General features: G+C 38.4%; 1 protein-coding gene across 1 annotated transcript in view; it reads left to right on the top strand.

Moving 5' to 3' along the window:
• The window catches only part of Csmd1 (CUB and Sushi multiple domains 1), a 1,596,626-nt gene that overhangs the window by 1,012,713 nt on the left and 569,364 nt on the right, over positions 1–14,549 (top strand). Inside the window, exon 6 of the mRNA XM_029480674.1 lies at positions 10,206–10,318. Coding sequence (XP_029336534.1) covers positions 10,206–10,318 — 113 coding nt within the window. The remainder of the gene's footprint in view (positions 1–10,205; positions 10,319–14,549) is intronic.

Here is a 14,549-nt window from a genome sequence, read left to right as displayed (position 1 = left end):
TTTTTTTTAAGTTGGAAGATTTGTGATTACTGCTTCTATTTCACTGGGGGTTGTGAGTCTTTTTAACTTATTTATTTCATCTTGAGTTTAAATTGGTAGCTATATTTATCAAGAAATTAATCCATGCCTTTGCATATCAGAGTTTGATGGAGTACAGATCTTTCAAAATTATGTCTTCATGATTCTCTAAATTTTTTCAGTGTGTGTTGTAATCTCCCCCTTTTCATCTCTAATNTTATTAATTTGAATCTTTATTTTCTCCTTAGGTTAAATTGACTAAAAGTTCTGCAATATTGTTATTAATTTTTTTTAAATACCTAACCATTTTTTGTTATTTTCTTTAGAGCTTTCGAGTATATCATTAAGGTATCACTGTGCTTTGTATGTCTACATAAAATAATGACTTTTGTGTAGACATTCTGTGCCATGAACTTGCCCTCTTGGAACTGCCTTCATGGTATACCATTTATTTGGCTACAGTGTGCTTTCACCCACTATCATTTATAAGGGTTAATATCTGATATTAACTGTAGCTGTGCAGTTTGAACGGCTACATGTTTATGAACTTGGGTGACCTTGTGTTTGGTTTATAAATGCTTAGAAATGAAATATCCTCTTGGTGGATTTTTCCTTTAATGAATATATAGTGTTCCTTTCCTATATCTTTCGATTACTTTTTGTNTGAAGTCTATTTTTTCCAATATTAAAATGGCTACACCTGCTTGCTTCTTGATTTCATTTGCTTGTAATATCCTTTCTCATCCATTTACCCTGAGGTGATGGCTGTCCTTGGTGGAGGTTTCTTGAGTGCAGCAAAAGAAGGATCCTGTTTTCTAATCAAATATGTTAGTCTGTGTCATTTTATTGGGGAATAAAGACCATTAAGATTTATAGTTATTAATAAACAATGTTTATTAATTTATGTTATTTTTGTTGTGGTTGAATACAATTCCATTTTAAATTAATTCTTATGACTTATTTATTCCTTGTCTTCTCTTCTTTTCAGACTTAAGTTACCTCTAGTAACTTCTGTACAGACCTTGATTGATGTAAAGTAGTTATTAAAATTTATNTTTATCATAAACATTTATCTTTCTCCCTTGATTGTGTTTGACAATTTTGCTGGGTATAGTAGTCTGGGGTAGCATTTGGTGTTTCTTAAAGTTTGTAGGACACCTGACTTAGCACTTTTGACTTTCAGAGTCTCCATTGAGAAGTAAGGTGTTAGTCTAATGAATAGGCTTTTATATATGACCTGGTCTTTTTCCTTGTAGCTTTTAACATTCTTTCCATGTTCTGTTTCAATTATTATGTGTCATGGGAACTTCTTTTCTTGTCCTGTCAATTTGATGTTTGTTAGNCCTCTTATACCTTTAGCGGTATCTCTTTATTTACATTTATAAAATTTTCTTCTTTAATTTTGTTAGGAATATTTTTGTGCCTTTCTCCTGGGTATATTCTCTTTCCCCTATACTTAGTACTTGTAGGTTTCATATTTTCATAGTGTCCCAGGATCCTTTTTTTTTAACATTTATTTTTTGAGTGACCTACCAAATTCTTCTGTCTTTAAGACATGAAAGTCTCTTCCACATCCCACAATCTGTTGTTAACCTCTCAGCTGTTTATTTGATTTCCTAGTTTTTTTTATTATTATTATTATTTTGAGTTTTACATTAGGCTTTTCTTTAGTGATTTTGTTTTGGTAAATTCTACTGTATATCTCATTGGGCTTTCCTTGTTTAACAGTGGTTTGTGTTTTCATAGTCTTCATTTAGGACTTTAGAGGATGAACATAGTTAAGATATTCATAATTGCTATTTTAAAGTACTTATCTTGTTCTTCAGTTAAATTGGTTTTGGGGGAGTGCATATTACAATAGAATTTCTGGCTTCTGAGCTGTATTAGTTGTTCCTAATTGTATTATTGCACTGGAATTTAGGCAGCTGTAGTTAGGACATTGCGGTATTTCTTGGTGTAACTATATGGTCTCACAATGGTTGAGTGGGTTTTTGGTTCTTTGGTTGCTATTTCCAAAATCTGACAGGTTGTCGGTCAATCACTATGGATGTTGGATCACCCTGGGTTTTATGGTTCAGTCACTGACTAAGCCCAGATCTCTAGAGTTCTCTTTAGTGGGGACTGGAGTCTGGTTTTACAAACAGTTGCACAGGCAGAAGTAGGGATACCCCAGGTCCATCCACTGATGGCATAGAATTCAAAGGGAACAGAGATGGGATGGAAAGATTACNTAAAGTGTGCAGCAGCTGCTAGACTCTTGGGACCCTAGGAAGAAGAGAATGGATAAAGGGAAGAACATTGCTAGCCTACCTCAGTCCCAGTCAAGCTAAGCTGTGGAATCCTTGGTAGAGGGCAGTTCTGTGAGTCAGTGGGGAGTCACAAAGGAGTAGAGGTGAGCAAGTAGGGGTAGCTAAGGAGTGGACTCAGGAAGAACTAGCAGACATATAGTCTATACCATGGGGCCAAATCTCAGGGGATGGAGGGGTCCTCTACTTTTGTTTAAGAAAAATATACATCATTTAGTGAATTTTTTTTCAATTTGGTACACTATCTTTTAACAAATTCCTAAACTTTTCTTGCAAGTTTGTTGTAATAAAAAATAAAAAAAAAACTACTGTTGGAAATTGATCTTGTTACTGACTTCTATGGAAGGTGCTTAACGATGATCAAGATGGGTAGAATATTTGCTGTCAAGGGGCATTACATCCACCTGGTGTCTTTCTGAATATTAAAAATTCATGAAAAATGGAGAGAGAAAATGCAGGTGGTCATTGATTTTAATCAATATAGCTGTCATTATTAATAATGAAAAGATGCATCTTTAATTAATTCTATGCAACATGACTTTTCTAGACTGGTTTTGTAACAAAATGTACCTGCCTGAATATAGATAACTAACTTCTTGTTGATTGGGTGAGACATGGACTATCCCCTTCTAGTCTGATGAGGTATAGACTAGCTCTCCTTGTCAAGTGAGCCACTGAATAGCCTTCCTAGTCAAGTATAGACAATTTAGCCCTTCTAGTACTAACCCTACTGCTAAGGCAAAAGATATACAGGCTAGACCTTCTTGCCAGAGTAGGTACAGACTTCCCTGACCTGGTCAAAGACAGTATGGGCAAAACATTTTGCTTAGAAAGGTTCAGGCTACTCATCTTGCTCAAATTAGGTGTACACCAGCCCCTCTGTTTAGAGTAGNTATAGGTTATCTTTATGGTTATCAGTGCATAGGCTAGCTTTCCTAACCAGCCTCTGTATTCATGCTCCAGGGGAAGCTGGTCCTTNCTGCTCTCATTGACCCCAATAGTTCCTGGCAGATTCTTAACAAGCAGTGAACACATGGTGGGATTATCTTCAGAGTGACTGTTTGCTAGGATGTACATTTTTTTGAATCCCACTGGAGTTTTTGTTAGATTAGCAGTCAGGATAATTATAATGCTGTGGACTAAGCTTAGGATAAGCTTCAGTTCTCAGAGTTATAGCAGTAACTGCTGTGCTGTGCTCACTCTGCTTATTCACCAATAAGAAAATTACAACTCTCTGCCAGAATGACAGGAAGGGTGCAGTGACAGCTCTCGACATTTCTGTGAAAAGTAAACCACATCTCACCCCTGGTCTCACTGCCCGTGAGTCCCTGGAGCTGCCTGATCCCTGTGGGGGTTCTGAGCTCTTTGGACTTTCCTAACCCTTGCTTTCACTACACATGAATCTCCGGAGCTGCCTGCTGCTTGAATGTGTTCTGAATTTCTTCAACTTCCCTCTGACTGATTTAAGTTCACACTTAATTCACAACTGGAAACTTGGAGGAAGTCCCAATCAGAATTGCATTTTTTAAATGAACTGACCACAGACAAGTCTTGAAGAATATTTTTCCTCAGAAGTCTGTGCCACTGTACCTTCAGCCATCCCTAAAATTGCTCATGGGATGTGAGCCACCTGAAGCCAAGTTCAAATGTTTATTGGACACTGTGAACCCAGCACATCACACAATACTTAGAGCAATATTGACATTTGTGAAATTACAGAGTGTGGGTACTGTGNAGCTGCATTCCCCCAGTAGAGTAAAGAGAGTCAAAGACAGCTTTGGAAAATGTTGTATTCGGATTTGATATACAGACAAACTGAAGGAGATGGACAGAGTGGTAGAAGAATGGATGATAGATATGCAGATGGTAGATTTATAGATAGATTCTATACGTATGCAGTTAATAAAATATAGATTGTAGACACATAGATAGGTGATAGAAATATAGAGGAAAAGTTGATAGACAGATGATATATTAGAGATAGAATGTAGATTCATAGATATTATCTATAGTGANAGATAATAGGAAAACACTAACTGATAGACAGGTTTGTAGATAGATAAGAGCTAGGATATAGGTGATAAAAAATAGTTCATAGGTNATAGATGATAGCCAGAAGATNGACATATACATAAATGATANATGGAAAGATGATAGGTAAGTAGATAGACTGATGGATGATAGGTAGATGGCAGATGAAAAGATAATAGAAATATATCAACAACTTATATATTATCCACATACACACACATTTGCGTGCACGCAAACACACACAAACACACACACACACACACACACATATATTCATATGTATGCATATACAAAGTATGTATATAGAATATGTATCTATATCATTATATATGCACAGTCTCTACACATACAGGTGATATAGTTGTAAATGGAGATATTGAGACAGAAAAGATGTATACATACAGATGGAAAAGGTATTAATTCTTTGCTTGTTAAGATAAAGGTTGCAAAGGGAAGGTCTGTAAAGCACCAGTAGGGCAACGCCAATAACAATGTAAGTTTTATTTGCAATAAAACAATAGGAGGTAAGTAACCTAAGACCTAGATGAGTTGAGTACTTGTGGCCACTAAGTGTTGTTGTTAGTCCAGATCACTGGACTACAGATGTAGGAAAAAAGCAATTATCCTTAGGAGAATACTTGCTATTCTATGACCTCTGCCTGAAGCCTGTGTGTACCATAGGTGACACAGGAACACTTCTGCTTACTNTTCCAGCTGAGAAACAGTAGTCAATAGCTGAAGACATATGGCTAGCATCCAAAGGCCCTCCTGTAACTAAAGAAAGCTTAACTGTACCTTCAATGGTCATATGTGGTGTAATGGCACAAAGTGGAGCTGCAAATACCCAGACTGCAATGCCAGGTAGCAAAGGCCTTCCAACCTTAGGACCTAAATAATGCTAGATATGACATCCTATCTATCATAAAACTTCACCTGGCACAAGAGAGAATTCCTTTTAACTGATAGGTGAAGATTGTAGTCTTTGATAGAAGAAATATTTGTGAAAAAATAAAGAATTCACTTCACATTCTTGAAGTGATTAAAGAGGGCACTTCATTCATCCGAAGAGCAAAGATAAGACATGTTCCAAGGAATATACATTCTTATTAGCACTGTTTAAGGAAATGTTATCAGAGAATTTGTAATCCAGGAACACTCTGGATTTCTTAAAATTAGTCTTGGAGTATTAGTTATATAAGCTGATTGCAGAAATATGTGTTTGTTGAAAATTGTTCTGAAACTGATTTACCAGTACAGCCACCAACTAAGTTTGTNATATCAAGTATCATGGGGAAGNAAGGTCTGACGTTTTCTGGAAAAACCTTTGGACTTTAGAGATAGTGAGTCTAATGTCAGGACCTTATGTGACGTAGGTGCTACAGGTACATTTATTTTCTAACCAAAACACTGACTTGGTTGGAGCTCAGACTGTGACAATGTCTATTCTTATGGTGATGTAGGTACTACAGGAAGATTCAGGGGAGGGGGGATTCTGGGCTCACTCTTACAAGGAGTGAGCTGAAACACTTTTGATCACAGCCATTCTCTAACTTAGCTTCTGTGTCATTTTGAACCAAGACTTGAGGATCTTCACAGGGATAAGTGCAAAAGGGCCAAAAGGCCAAGGGTCACTTTTTATGACCCATCTTCTCCCATTGCTCAGGGAAGAGAACCAATTACTTCCAAGACTTATGTGCCATTCCTTGGCACTTCCTCTTCAGCTATGGGTGTGATATGCATGTATTCATGCCTATATATATATATATGTGTGTGTGTGTTACATGTATATATATATATATATATATATATATATATACACACACATATATATGTATATATATATATATATAAAACATGCACACACACATATACATGTACATATACATGCACACATTCATATATAACTGAACATCTTTTTTTTCCATTTTTATTAGGTATTTAGCTCATTTATATTTCCAATGCTATACCAAAAGTCCCCCATACCCACCCACCCCCACACCCCTACCCACCCACTCCCCCTTTTTGGCCCTGGCNTTCCCCTGTACTGGGGCATATAAAGTTTGCAAGTCCAATGGGCCTCTCTTTCAAGTGATGGCCTATTAGGCCATCTTGTGATACATATGCAGCTAGAGATAAGAGCTCCGGGGTACTGGTTAGTTCATATTGTTGTTCCACCTACAGGGTTGCAGTTCCCTTTAGGTCCTTGGGTGCTTTCTCTAGCTCCTCCATTGTGGGTCCTGTGATCCATTCAATAGCTGACTGTGAGCATCCACTTCTGTGTTTGCTAGGCCCTGGCATAGTCTCACTAAGTTTGGCTGAGTCCCAGAACCAAGTTGGAGCCTGTTGCTCCTGAGGCAGAGGGCTTCCAAGCTAGGCAGACACCTGTCCTCTGGCTGGGAGGGTGGCCGGATGTCTGCAGCCCGAAAAGGGTGCTNCCTCAGCAGCTCTGTGGCTCCTGCCTGTCCCCAAAGCTGTCTGCTTCTGTGGTGCACCCTCTCACCTGTCGAACATCCTTTTTTACTTCAGTGCAGGCAAAGGTTCTTGTTCATTACCCTCCTGCCTATTCTATAAACTTGGCATGGTTCTATAAATCTTAAGTTCATATGTATTTACTTGATTTACAATATGAATGACATATTAAAATTAAAAATATAGCATTTTACAAGTTCAATGTGTGACCGTATTATTCTNTTCTACTCTGGTAAAACAGGTACATGAGCCCCACAACATGAATTATTTCCCATTTCTTCCCTCTAAGAACACAGCAGAAAACTGCTATCATCCACAGGCTGCTCTCCTCAAATCTATAAGCAGCTTCTTTGAACTAATAGGCCTATTAAACTATTTAGTCTCCATAGACAGAACAGATCATTTAAAGTGTGTCCTAGTATCTCTAATAGGTTCTGGCTTCTTAATCATCATGAAAAGGTTTTAACTGCAGAGGGATTCCCCCATATAATCTCTATAATGATTTTCTAAAACTGCAAGAAATCTGCCTTCTAGTCAGAAGTGCCCAAACAGAGCAAAGCTGAAATCCACTAGAGTTTCCAAATGCATTTTAGGAAATTATATCAATANGTTGACTCTACATTTTTCAAGTTACATAAGCCAAACACAAGTCACCACCCTGGGTCCATAGAACTAAGTTCAACNTGTTCAGCCCCTTCCATCATGTAAAAGAAAGGCCAAGCTGACGGGTGGCTGAATGAAAAATAAGTAATATGTGTCTTATAAATAGAATCCTAGAATTTATGGCAAAACTATTTGGAGAAAGTGGAACAAATTGGCTTGCTCTATTTCTGCTCAAAGCAGGCCATCTTAAATTGAACAGTCCTGCGAGTCTTACGTTTATTTTTACTTTTAACAGAAGAAGAACCTTGTTGAGGACACTGAATGAACATGAATTTTTCCATTACTTTTAAGTGGCTTAATTTGACATTCTTGAATGAAGCAAAAAGTGATTCTCTCAGTTACATTGAAGGGACACTTGGCCTATCAGTTCCTTTTCTCGGGATATGATCAAATACATGACAAGAATCAATTCTAGAGAGGAGGGGGTTTACTTAGGCTCACCATTTGAGCGTATGATCCATTATGATGCAGAAGGCATGATGCAGGAAAATGAGGTCGCTCATCACATTGCTCCTAAAATCAGGGAGCAGAGAGGGATGGATGCTGGTGTTCAGCCCCTTTTCATTCAGTCTGGGACCCCAGCCCTCAGGATGGTGCTGCTCAAAGTTGGGATGCTCAAATAAGTCTCTCTTCTGTTCTAGTCTGTGGATATGAGGAGACNAACTACCTCAAGCCCCTTCCTTCATTTCCTTATAGTAATGGGATATAACCTCGAATTGTGAACTAAAAACAAACANATAAACACCTTTTCCCCCTAACTTCATTTTGGTAAGTTATTTTATCACACCATCAGACATGAAACTGAGATAAAAGTCTTCTTTTGTTTTGTCACATGCTGAGATACAGATAACACTGAAATCTTCATATAAATAAGCCCATGCATGACATGGCTGTCAGCCCACCACTAGGGCGACTGAGACAGGAGGATGACAAATTTCATTTCAGCCTGGTTTACGTAATGAGACCCTGCTTCCTGGGAAGAAAATATGCACATATTAAACCTATAGAATTAGACATAGATCATCAAGTGGTTCTCTTTCCAGATAAACCAATAAATAAACATACANGGGCAACTATATTCAGGTAGACACATAGACACAGGCACACACCCACTTAAGAAATAAGCTTTTAAAATAGATTAATTACTTCTTTCTAGTTAGTAATCTTTAAGATATTTTAATTTATTTGTTTTCATTTATGTGTACGTGTATGAGTCTGTATGGCCTTATAAAACTGTGTGAGTCCAGGAACCAGAAGGTGATATTGGATCTCCTGGCACACAAGCTACAGGTGATTATAAAGTGCCAGGTAGGTTCTGAGAACTGAACTTCAGTCCTTTGCAAAAACAAAGAGTAGCTTAATCACCAAGCTATCTCTGCAGCCCTCTCAAAGTAATTTTACACATTGCCCCGGTTAGTCTAAGACAGAAATCAACAGTCTGTTGCCTGTGAGCTCACTTTGACCCATGGTCTCAGAATAGGTTTCATAATGTAAAATAAAGTATATGAAATGTNTATTCCAGAATCTATAGACACTCTACTTTGTTGTGGAATGAACATGAAGTACCCTCTGNATGNTTTTCAATGATAACAAACTTACCAGTTGTAAGGATACTAAACAATACCATATATCCTTGTCAAAAATGTGTGGTGATTCATACAAACCTGCCCCTTCTTGTGGTTAGGTCTTTGCAAATATGATATGGTCAAGAAGGTATTGGTTTAAGAGTATTGTAAAATGTTGGCATGCTATGCAGTGCAATCCTACCTTGTTGTGAGGATTAGAATCTTTAAAATAACAGGCTTTAAAGCTGAGACCAATCCAAGCCCACCAGGTAAATGAAGGTGAGCTAAACTGGTTCTAACCTTTTAATCATCAGTTCACATTTCCTTTGGTCATTCTCAGTGTTACCTGGAGGTATGTCATCTCTTGCATGGCCAAGCCAGACTCAGCTATGATAGAATTGAAGTTCTGGGGTACAGTGAGGCTGTATCCCAAGCCTTGCTGAGTATATCTCCAGTCTTTCTGATTCTTAGGGTCTTTATGACATGAGTATTGTTTCCCCTTTGCAATTCAAACCACATTACAACAGTAGCTATAGAAGATGCCACTATCCAGGTGACTGAGCTGACCCTTGGAGAGCAGAGAAACATTTTAAACAGTTCTGAGAGATTGATCACATCTACTTTTGTTTTTTGTTTTTTTTAAATAATGTTTCTTTAGTAAATTCTCACTTTGTTATATTATTCCAGTATCTTTGACACTTGTCAATCTTATAGAAATCTTCCTTACTATGGTGGGAAAGAGTTTCTAGGGTGAATCCTACAGGTGGACTGTGGGAAAGTCGTCTACTCTCAGACATGATAAGCAACAAGTTACCTCAGCTATATACTTCTACCCCCCTTTCCTATTTATATTCATTATGATCAAGGTCCTGAGAGAAGGAATTGAGAGCTNAAATCACATATTCTGCATCCATCATTGATGAAGACAAGAAATGTCAAATCCTTTCAAATCCTTTCATTCCTTTGTTTCAGAAAAGAGTGGTCCTGTTATGCCCAAATCATTTTAAGGTGTGAAGGCAAGTAACAACCTTCCTCTACTTGAAGCATCTCAGGAGACTGTCAGTGAACCATTTTAAAAACAGGTGTGATAGTGCCATGGGATATTTGATCTATTGGTTTCAAAGGATATTTCTCTCTGCTTTCTCTCCTCTAGGCTCACAGGCATGAACCTCCCATCCCCTGTGATCAGCAGCAAGAACTGGCTACGTCTCCACTTTACATCTGACAGCAATCACCGACGTAAAGGGTTCAATGCTCAGTTCCAAGGTAAGAAGGTACTATCTGAATANATGAAAAATGAATGAATAAGTGACATGTAACATCCTGGTCCTTCTTCACCCTGGGATTTTGCGATACTACCAAAGAAAGAAAAAGAAACTTACNTTTAAAAATGCTCCCATCATGTAGAAGCAATCAACTTAGGGAGGTGTGTGGGAATGATGGGCCAACACTGTTTAATAATCCTTAGNCCTCTGACAGTCTATGGCAGTAACTGGTTTTNCTGAGGCGTAGTCAAGCATTAGTCAATAAACTTATGTTACCATTCATTGTACTTACCTTCCACATAAGAAACATTTACTGCAGTTCATGTTATTACAGGCTTAGAGTAGTTCAATAGATGGGTTGTACTTAAAAATTCAAATGAATATTGATACAATATTTAGTCCTAAACTATCCTATACTTGAAAAACAAAGCTACCCGATTTAGTAATTTACGTTTCATGAGCCTCAGAATAAAGATAATATTATTTAGCCAAACATAGCTGTCTTCAGCAATGTAATTCTGAAATATTCTGTTTTCATCTCGTTTCTCCTATCCTTTATGCTTAATCCTGCATATTTCTAATTGTCAGTAATATAAATATATATATATATCAACACTACAGAAATGCAATCCATTGATAAGTGGCCAACAGAAAACCATTCTACTTACAAAAATTAGCATATTCTAAGTTCTGGATGGGAAAGAAGCTCAAAGGGTCCCATCCCTTCCCTGCTGAGTCCTGATACACTCAGGGAGAGATAAAGGCACTATGTCTTTGTCTGTGTGCCCATCGGTAAGCTACAGTGGATAATTTCTATCCCACAATATCACACAGCCTTGTTTCACCTCTAAGTTACAAACAAAAACAAAAGCTAGGCAGGATGACAGGAATTGGAAAGGAACTTGATTAAAAATGAATTGTATGAGTGTATGGATATGTCAAAGAATAAACCCAATCATTAAAAATAAAACACCACATCTGAACTCCATGCGCTCTCTCCCAAACATGAGCTTAAGAATGTGGCTCTCAACAAGACTATATTCCCTCAGTTTGCAAATCACAGTGTGGTGGTTTGAATATTCTTGACCCAACAGTGGCCCTGTTATGAAGTGTGGCCTTGTTGGAAGAAGTATATGTTTCACTGTGGGAGTGGACTTTGAGACCCTCCTCCTGTTTGCCTTTGGAACAAGATATAGAGCTCTTAGCTACTCTAGTGACATGCCTGCCTAAAATCTGTGATGATGATAATGGACTGAACCTCTGAACCAGTCCCAAATAGATGTTTTCTTTTATAAGAGTTAACTTGGGCTGGTGAGATGGCTCAGTGGTTAAGAGCACTGACTGCTTTTCCGAAGGTTATGAGTTCAAATCCCAGCAACCACTTGGTGGCTCANAATCATCCGTAATGAGAAATAAATAAAGAACCTACACATTGGAATGAATGGGGCCAAAGCAAGAGGAAGAAAGGGAAGGGGAGGAAAGGGGTATCTTTGTCATAGTGTCTCTTCACAGCAATTGAAACCCTAACGCAGACATACATGAAGTTAAACGTATAGCACTGTATTTCTGGTCCTTGGTCACATAGAATGAGGATATTTGTAGGGTATGAAATCTGGATGGTGTAGAGTTGAGTATAAGATTAGGGCTTATTGCTGGCTGACCAGGCCTTGGGCAGGGTGCAGACACAGAANTCACCTGACCTATAATTTAGATGATCTTCCTTCACCATTGTAACCTTGGGTCCTTACTGGGGTCATGGATCACTGGCCTGGTTTCCCATGGAGTGTTATAGGTCCTTGTCTTTACCCTCAGGTTGCAATCACCATCCTGGACTTTGAAAATAGGAGTATCCAATGGTTAAACATATTCTGGGTCACAGGCAAAGCCAAGAACTTTATTGTAACCATAGCTACTTCTGATNGATGGTCTTTAATGCCACTTATCTTCTAGAAGTTGCTGTGATGTAGTACATTGAAAGGACCTGGTGACAGGGGGAGACNCTGTCCCATGTATACAGAGTAAACAGCGTGAAGAAGAGGACACTAGGTCTGGTGGGGAATATGTCTAAAGCCTCTGCATGTTCATCCACATCAGTGGAGGGACCTGACTCTGAGTTAAAATAGCCACATTTGGTCCTTAAAACTCTTCCAGGCTGTTATATAGTATGGTAGTCTGTAAAGTGCTGAAAAAGAATTTTTTCTTAAAGGTTTGGTTATTTTCTCAGCAGTGGAAAATGTGTAATATCACCCCTCAAGACTCATTATTTGTATGATGGGAATAAGTGTANCTAATCTAATATGTGGCTTAAGAGTGACCCAGACTGAAAGGCACAAGAAGCACACAGACTGCGGGAAAAATCAAATATATACAATTTTAAAATTGTAAAATTATAAGATACATTTCTGAAATTTGCAAAAATATAAATTATAAAGTAATCAAAATAAGTATTGCATGTAATTGGAGTCTGATTAAATATAACTTGTACCAGGGTCTAAAAGAGTCTCCAAGTGATAGCAATGTATCAGAACACATAGCCCTGGCTGAACAGCTGTATATGGAAACCTTGTCCATAAATTCAGGTACAATGCATTGTGGATAGATGAAACTACTACATTCTTGTTCATAAGCTCATATGCTGCTATGACTAGGGAATTATCCTCAGTCCACCTCTCAGCAGGTCTGCCATAAAGGAGGTTGGGCCCAGATTCCATGTCTCCCATCTAAAAAGGACATTGACCCAACAGAGCAATGACAGCAAGAAATTCTGAACTGGCCATGGCTAATGTAGGATATTTAATTTCCTGGTTCTACAGGGCAGGCCCATCATCAGTGAAGGGAAACTTCAGGAAGAGACAGATTCTAGAATAAACCCATGAATGTCAGAGATCAGGATACATGACAGTAACTGAGGATGCCATCTTCCCTGAGTCCTCACCAGGCACCCAATACCATGTTCTGGCTGAAGTTAGTCTCAGATCACTAGTGAGAAGCTAATTAAATTGTTGCATAGGGAACAATCAACCCCTTTCTTGTTGTCTACATCAACCCCTTTCCATCTGCCTGGTTTGAATACCAAAGAGCTCCCACCCCTATTTTCTTTTTAAAATGTAACACAGTAAGGGGGATTATCCACCCATTTGGTCAATAACCATAGTAGTCAAAATGCATTCAGAATTTACCAAATTCCTCTACCCTACTTTACAAATACTCCTTTGTCAAAGGTTTGGGGTGTATGTACATTTTTCTGCTTTTTTAAAAGGAAAAGAGATCTTAAAAAAAATACCTTTGACAGTTAAATAAATATGCATATCTGAACACTCTGATAGGCCAGGAAGCTAGAAAGGAGTCCATGGAGTCCATGGGGTTTGAAAAGAGCTGACTTTGCAGGAGAGATGTGTGAAAGACACTAGANCAAAATAAGTAGGGAGAAAAGGCAGAGATGGGAACTGGAGACCTGTGACTTCTTAAGCCCAGTTAAAATGTAAGATAACTTTAAAAATGCATTTGTAGCTTTGCCACATTGTTGAGTTTTGTGGTGGTCACACTTGTCACTTGCAGTCATCCCTACATGGAGATCCTTGAGAATTAAGAGACACAGAATCTCCTGGAATCCCTTGGTGACTTCCACCTGTCCTTCACATTCCAGTAACCTTCCTCAATACATGCTTGCTGTGTTCTCCCAAAGGAGGTGGTTTCACAGAAACAAGAACAAAGAAAACATTCTTCTAGTTTTGCAACCTGTCTTAGCTAAGCAAGCAGCCAATGTCATGAGGCATCCCTGCTTGTCTTGTAGTTTTTTAACCACCTACTAATTCCTTCTTTGTATTGTCATCTGGCTTCCCTTTCCCCTTCCCCCCTCACCTAGGCCATCCACTCCTGCCAGCATCCAAGAGAGGGATGATTGGCAGTCACTGGCTTCTGCTTTGGATGTACACTCACTTTTAAGATAGNACTGGAACAGAAGCTGNTGTAGAGTAGGCGAGACCTGGGAGTATATGACAGATTTATGTAGGANGTATTATTTCTCTCAAGTGGCTGAAAATGAATCCCATTCTTTATATGTTGCCTCCACCATTAATTACAATTAAACAAGGACCTTTTTAGCCCCATCCATCATCTGGGCGTTTTTGATGTCTACAAGATGAATTTTTAAAAAACATATTAATCTTGAACCTTGAAAGCCTGTGTCCTGAGTAGGCTTCTCTGAGTTGGGCTCCAGTTCTCAATATATT

Source organism: Mus caroli, chromosome 8 (assembly GCF_900094665.2).
Source record: "Mus caroli chromosome 8, CAROLI_EIJ_v1.1, whole genome shotgun sequence".
Lineage (NCBI taxonomy): Eukaryota > Metazoa > Chordata > Mammalia > Rodentia > Muridae > Mus > Mus caroli.
The sequence above is the reverse complement of the archived record's forward strand: the minus strand, read 5'-3'. Positions and strand labels throughout refer to the sequence as shown.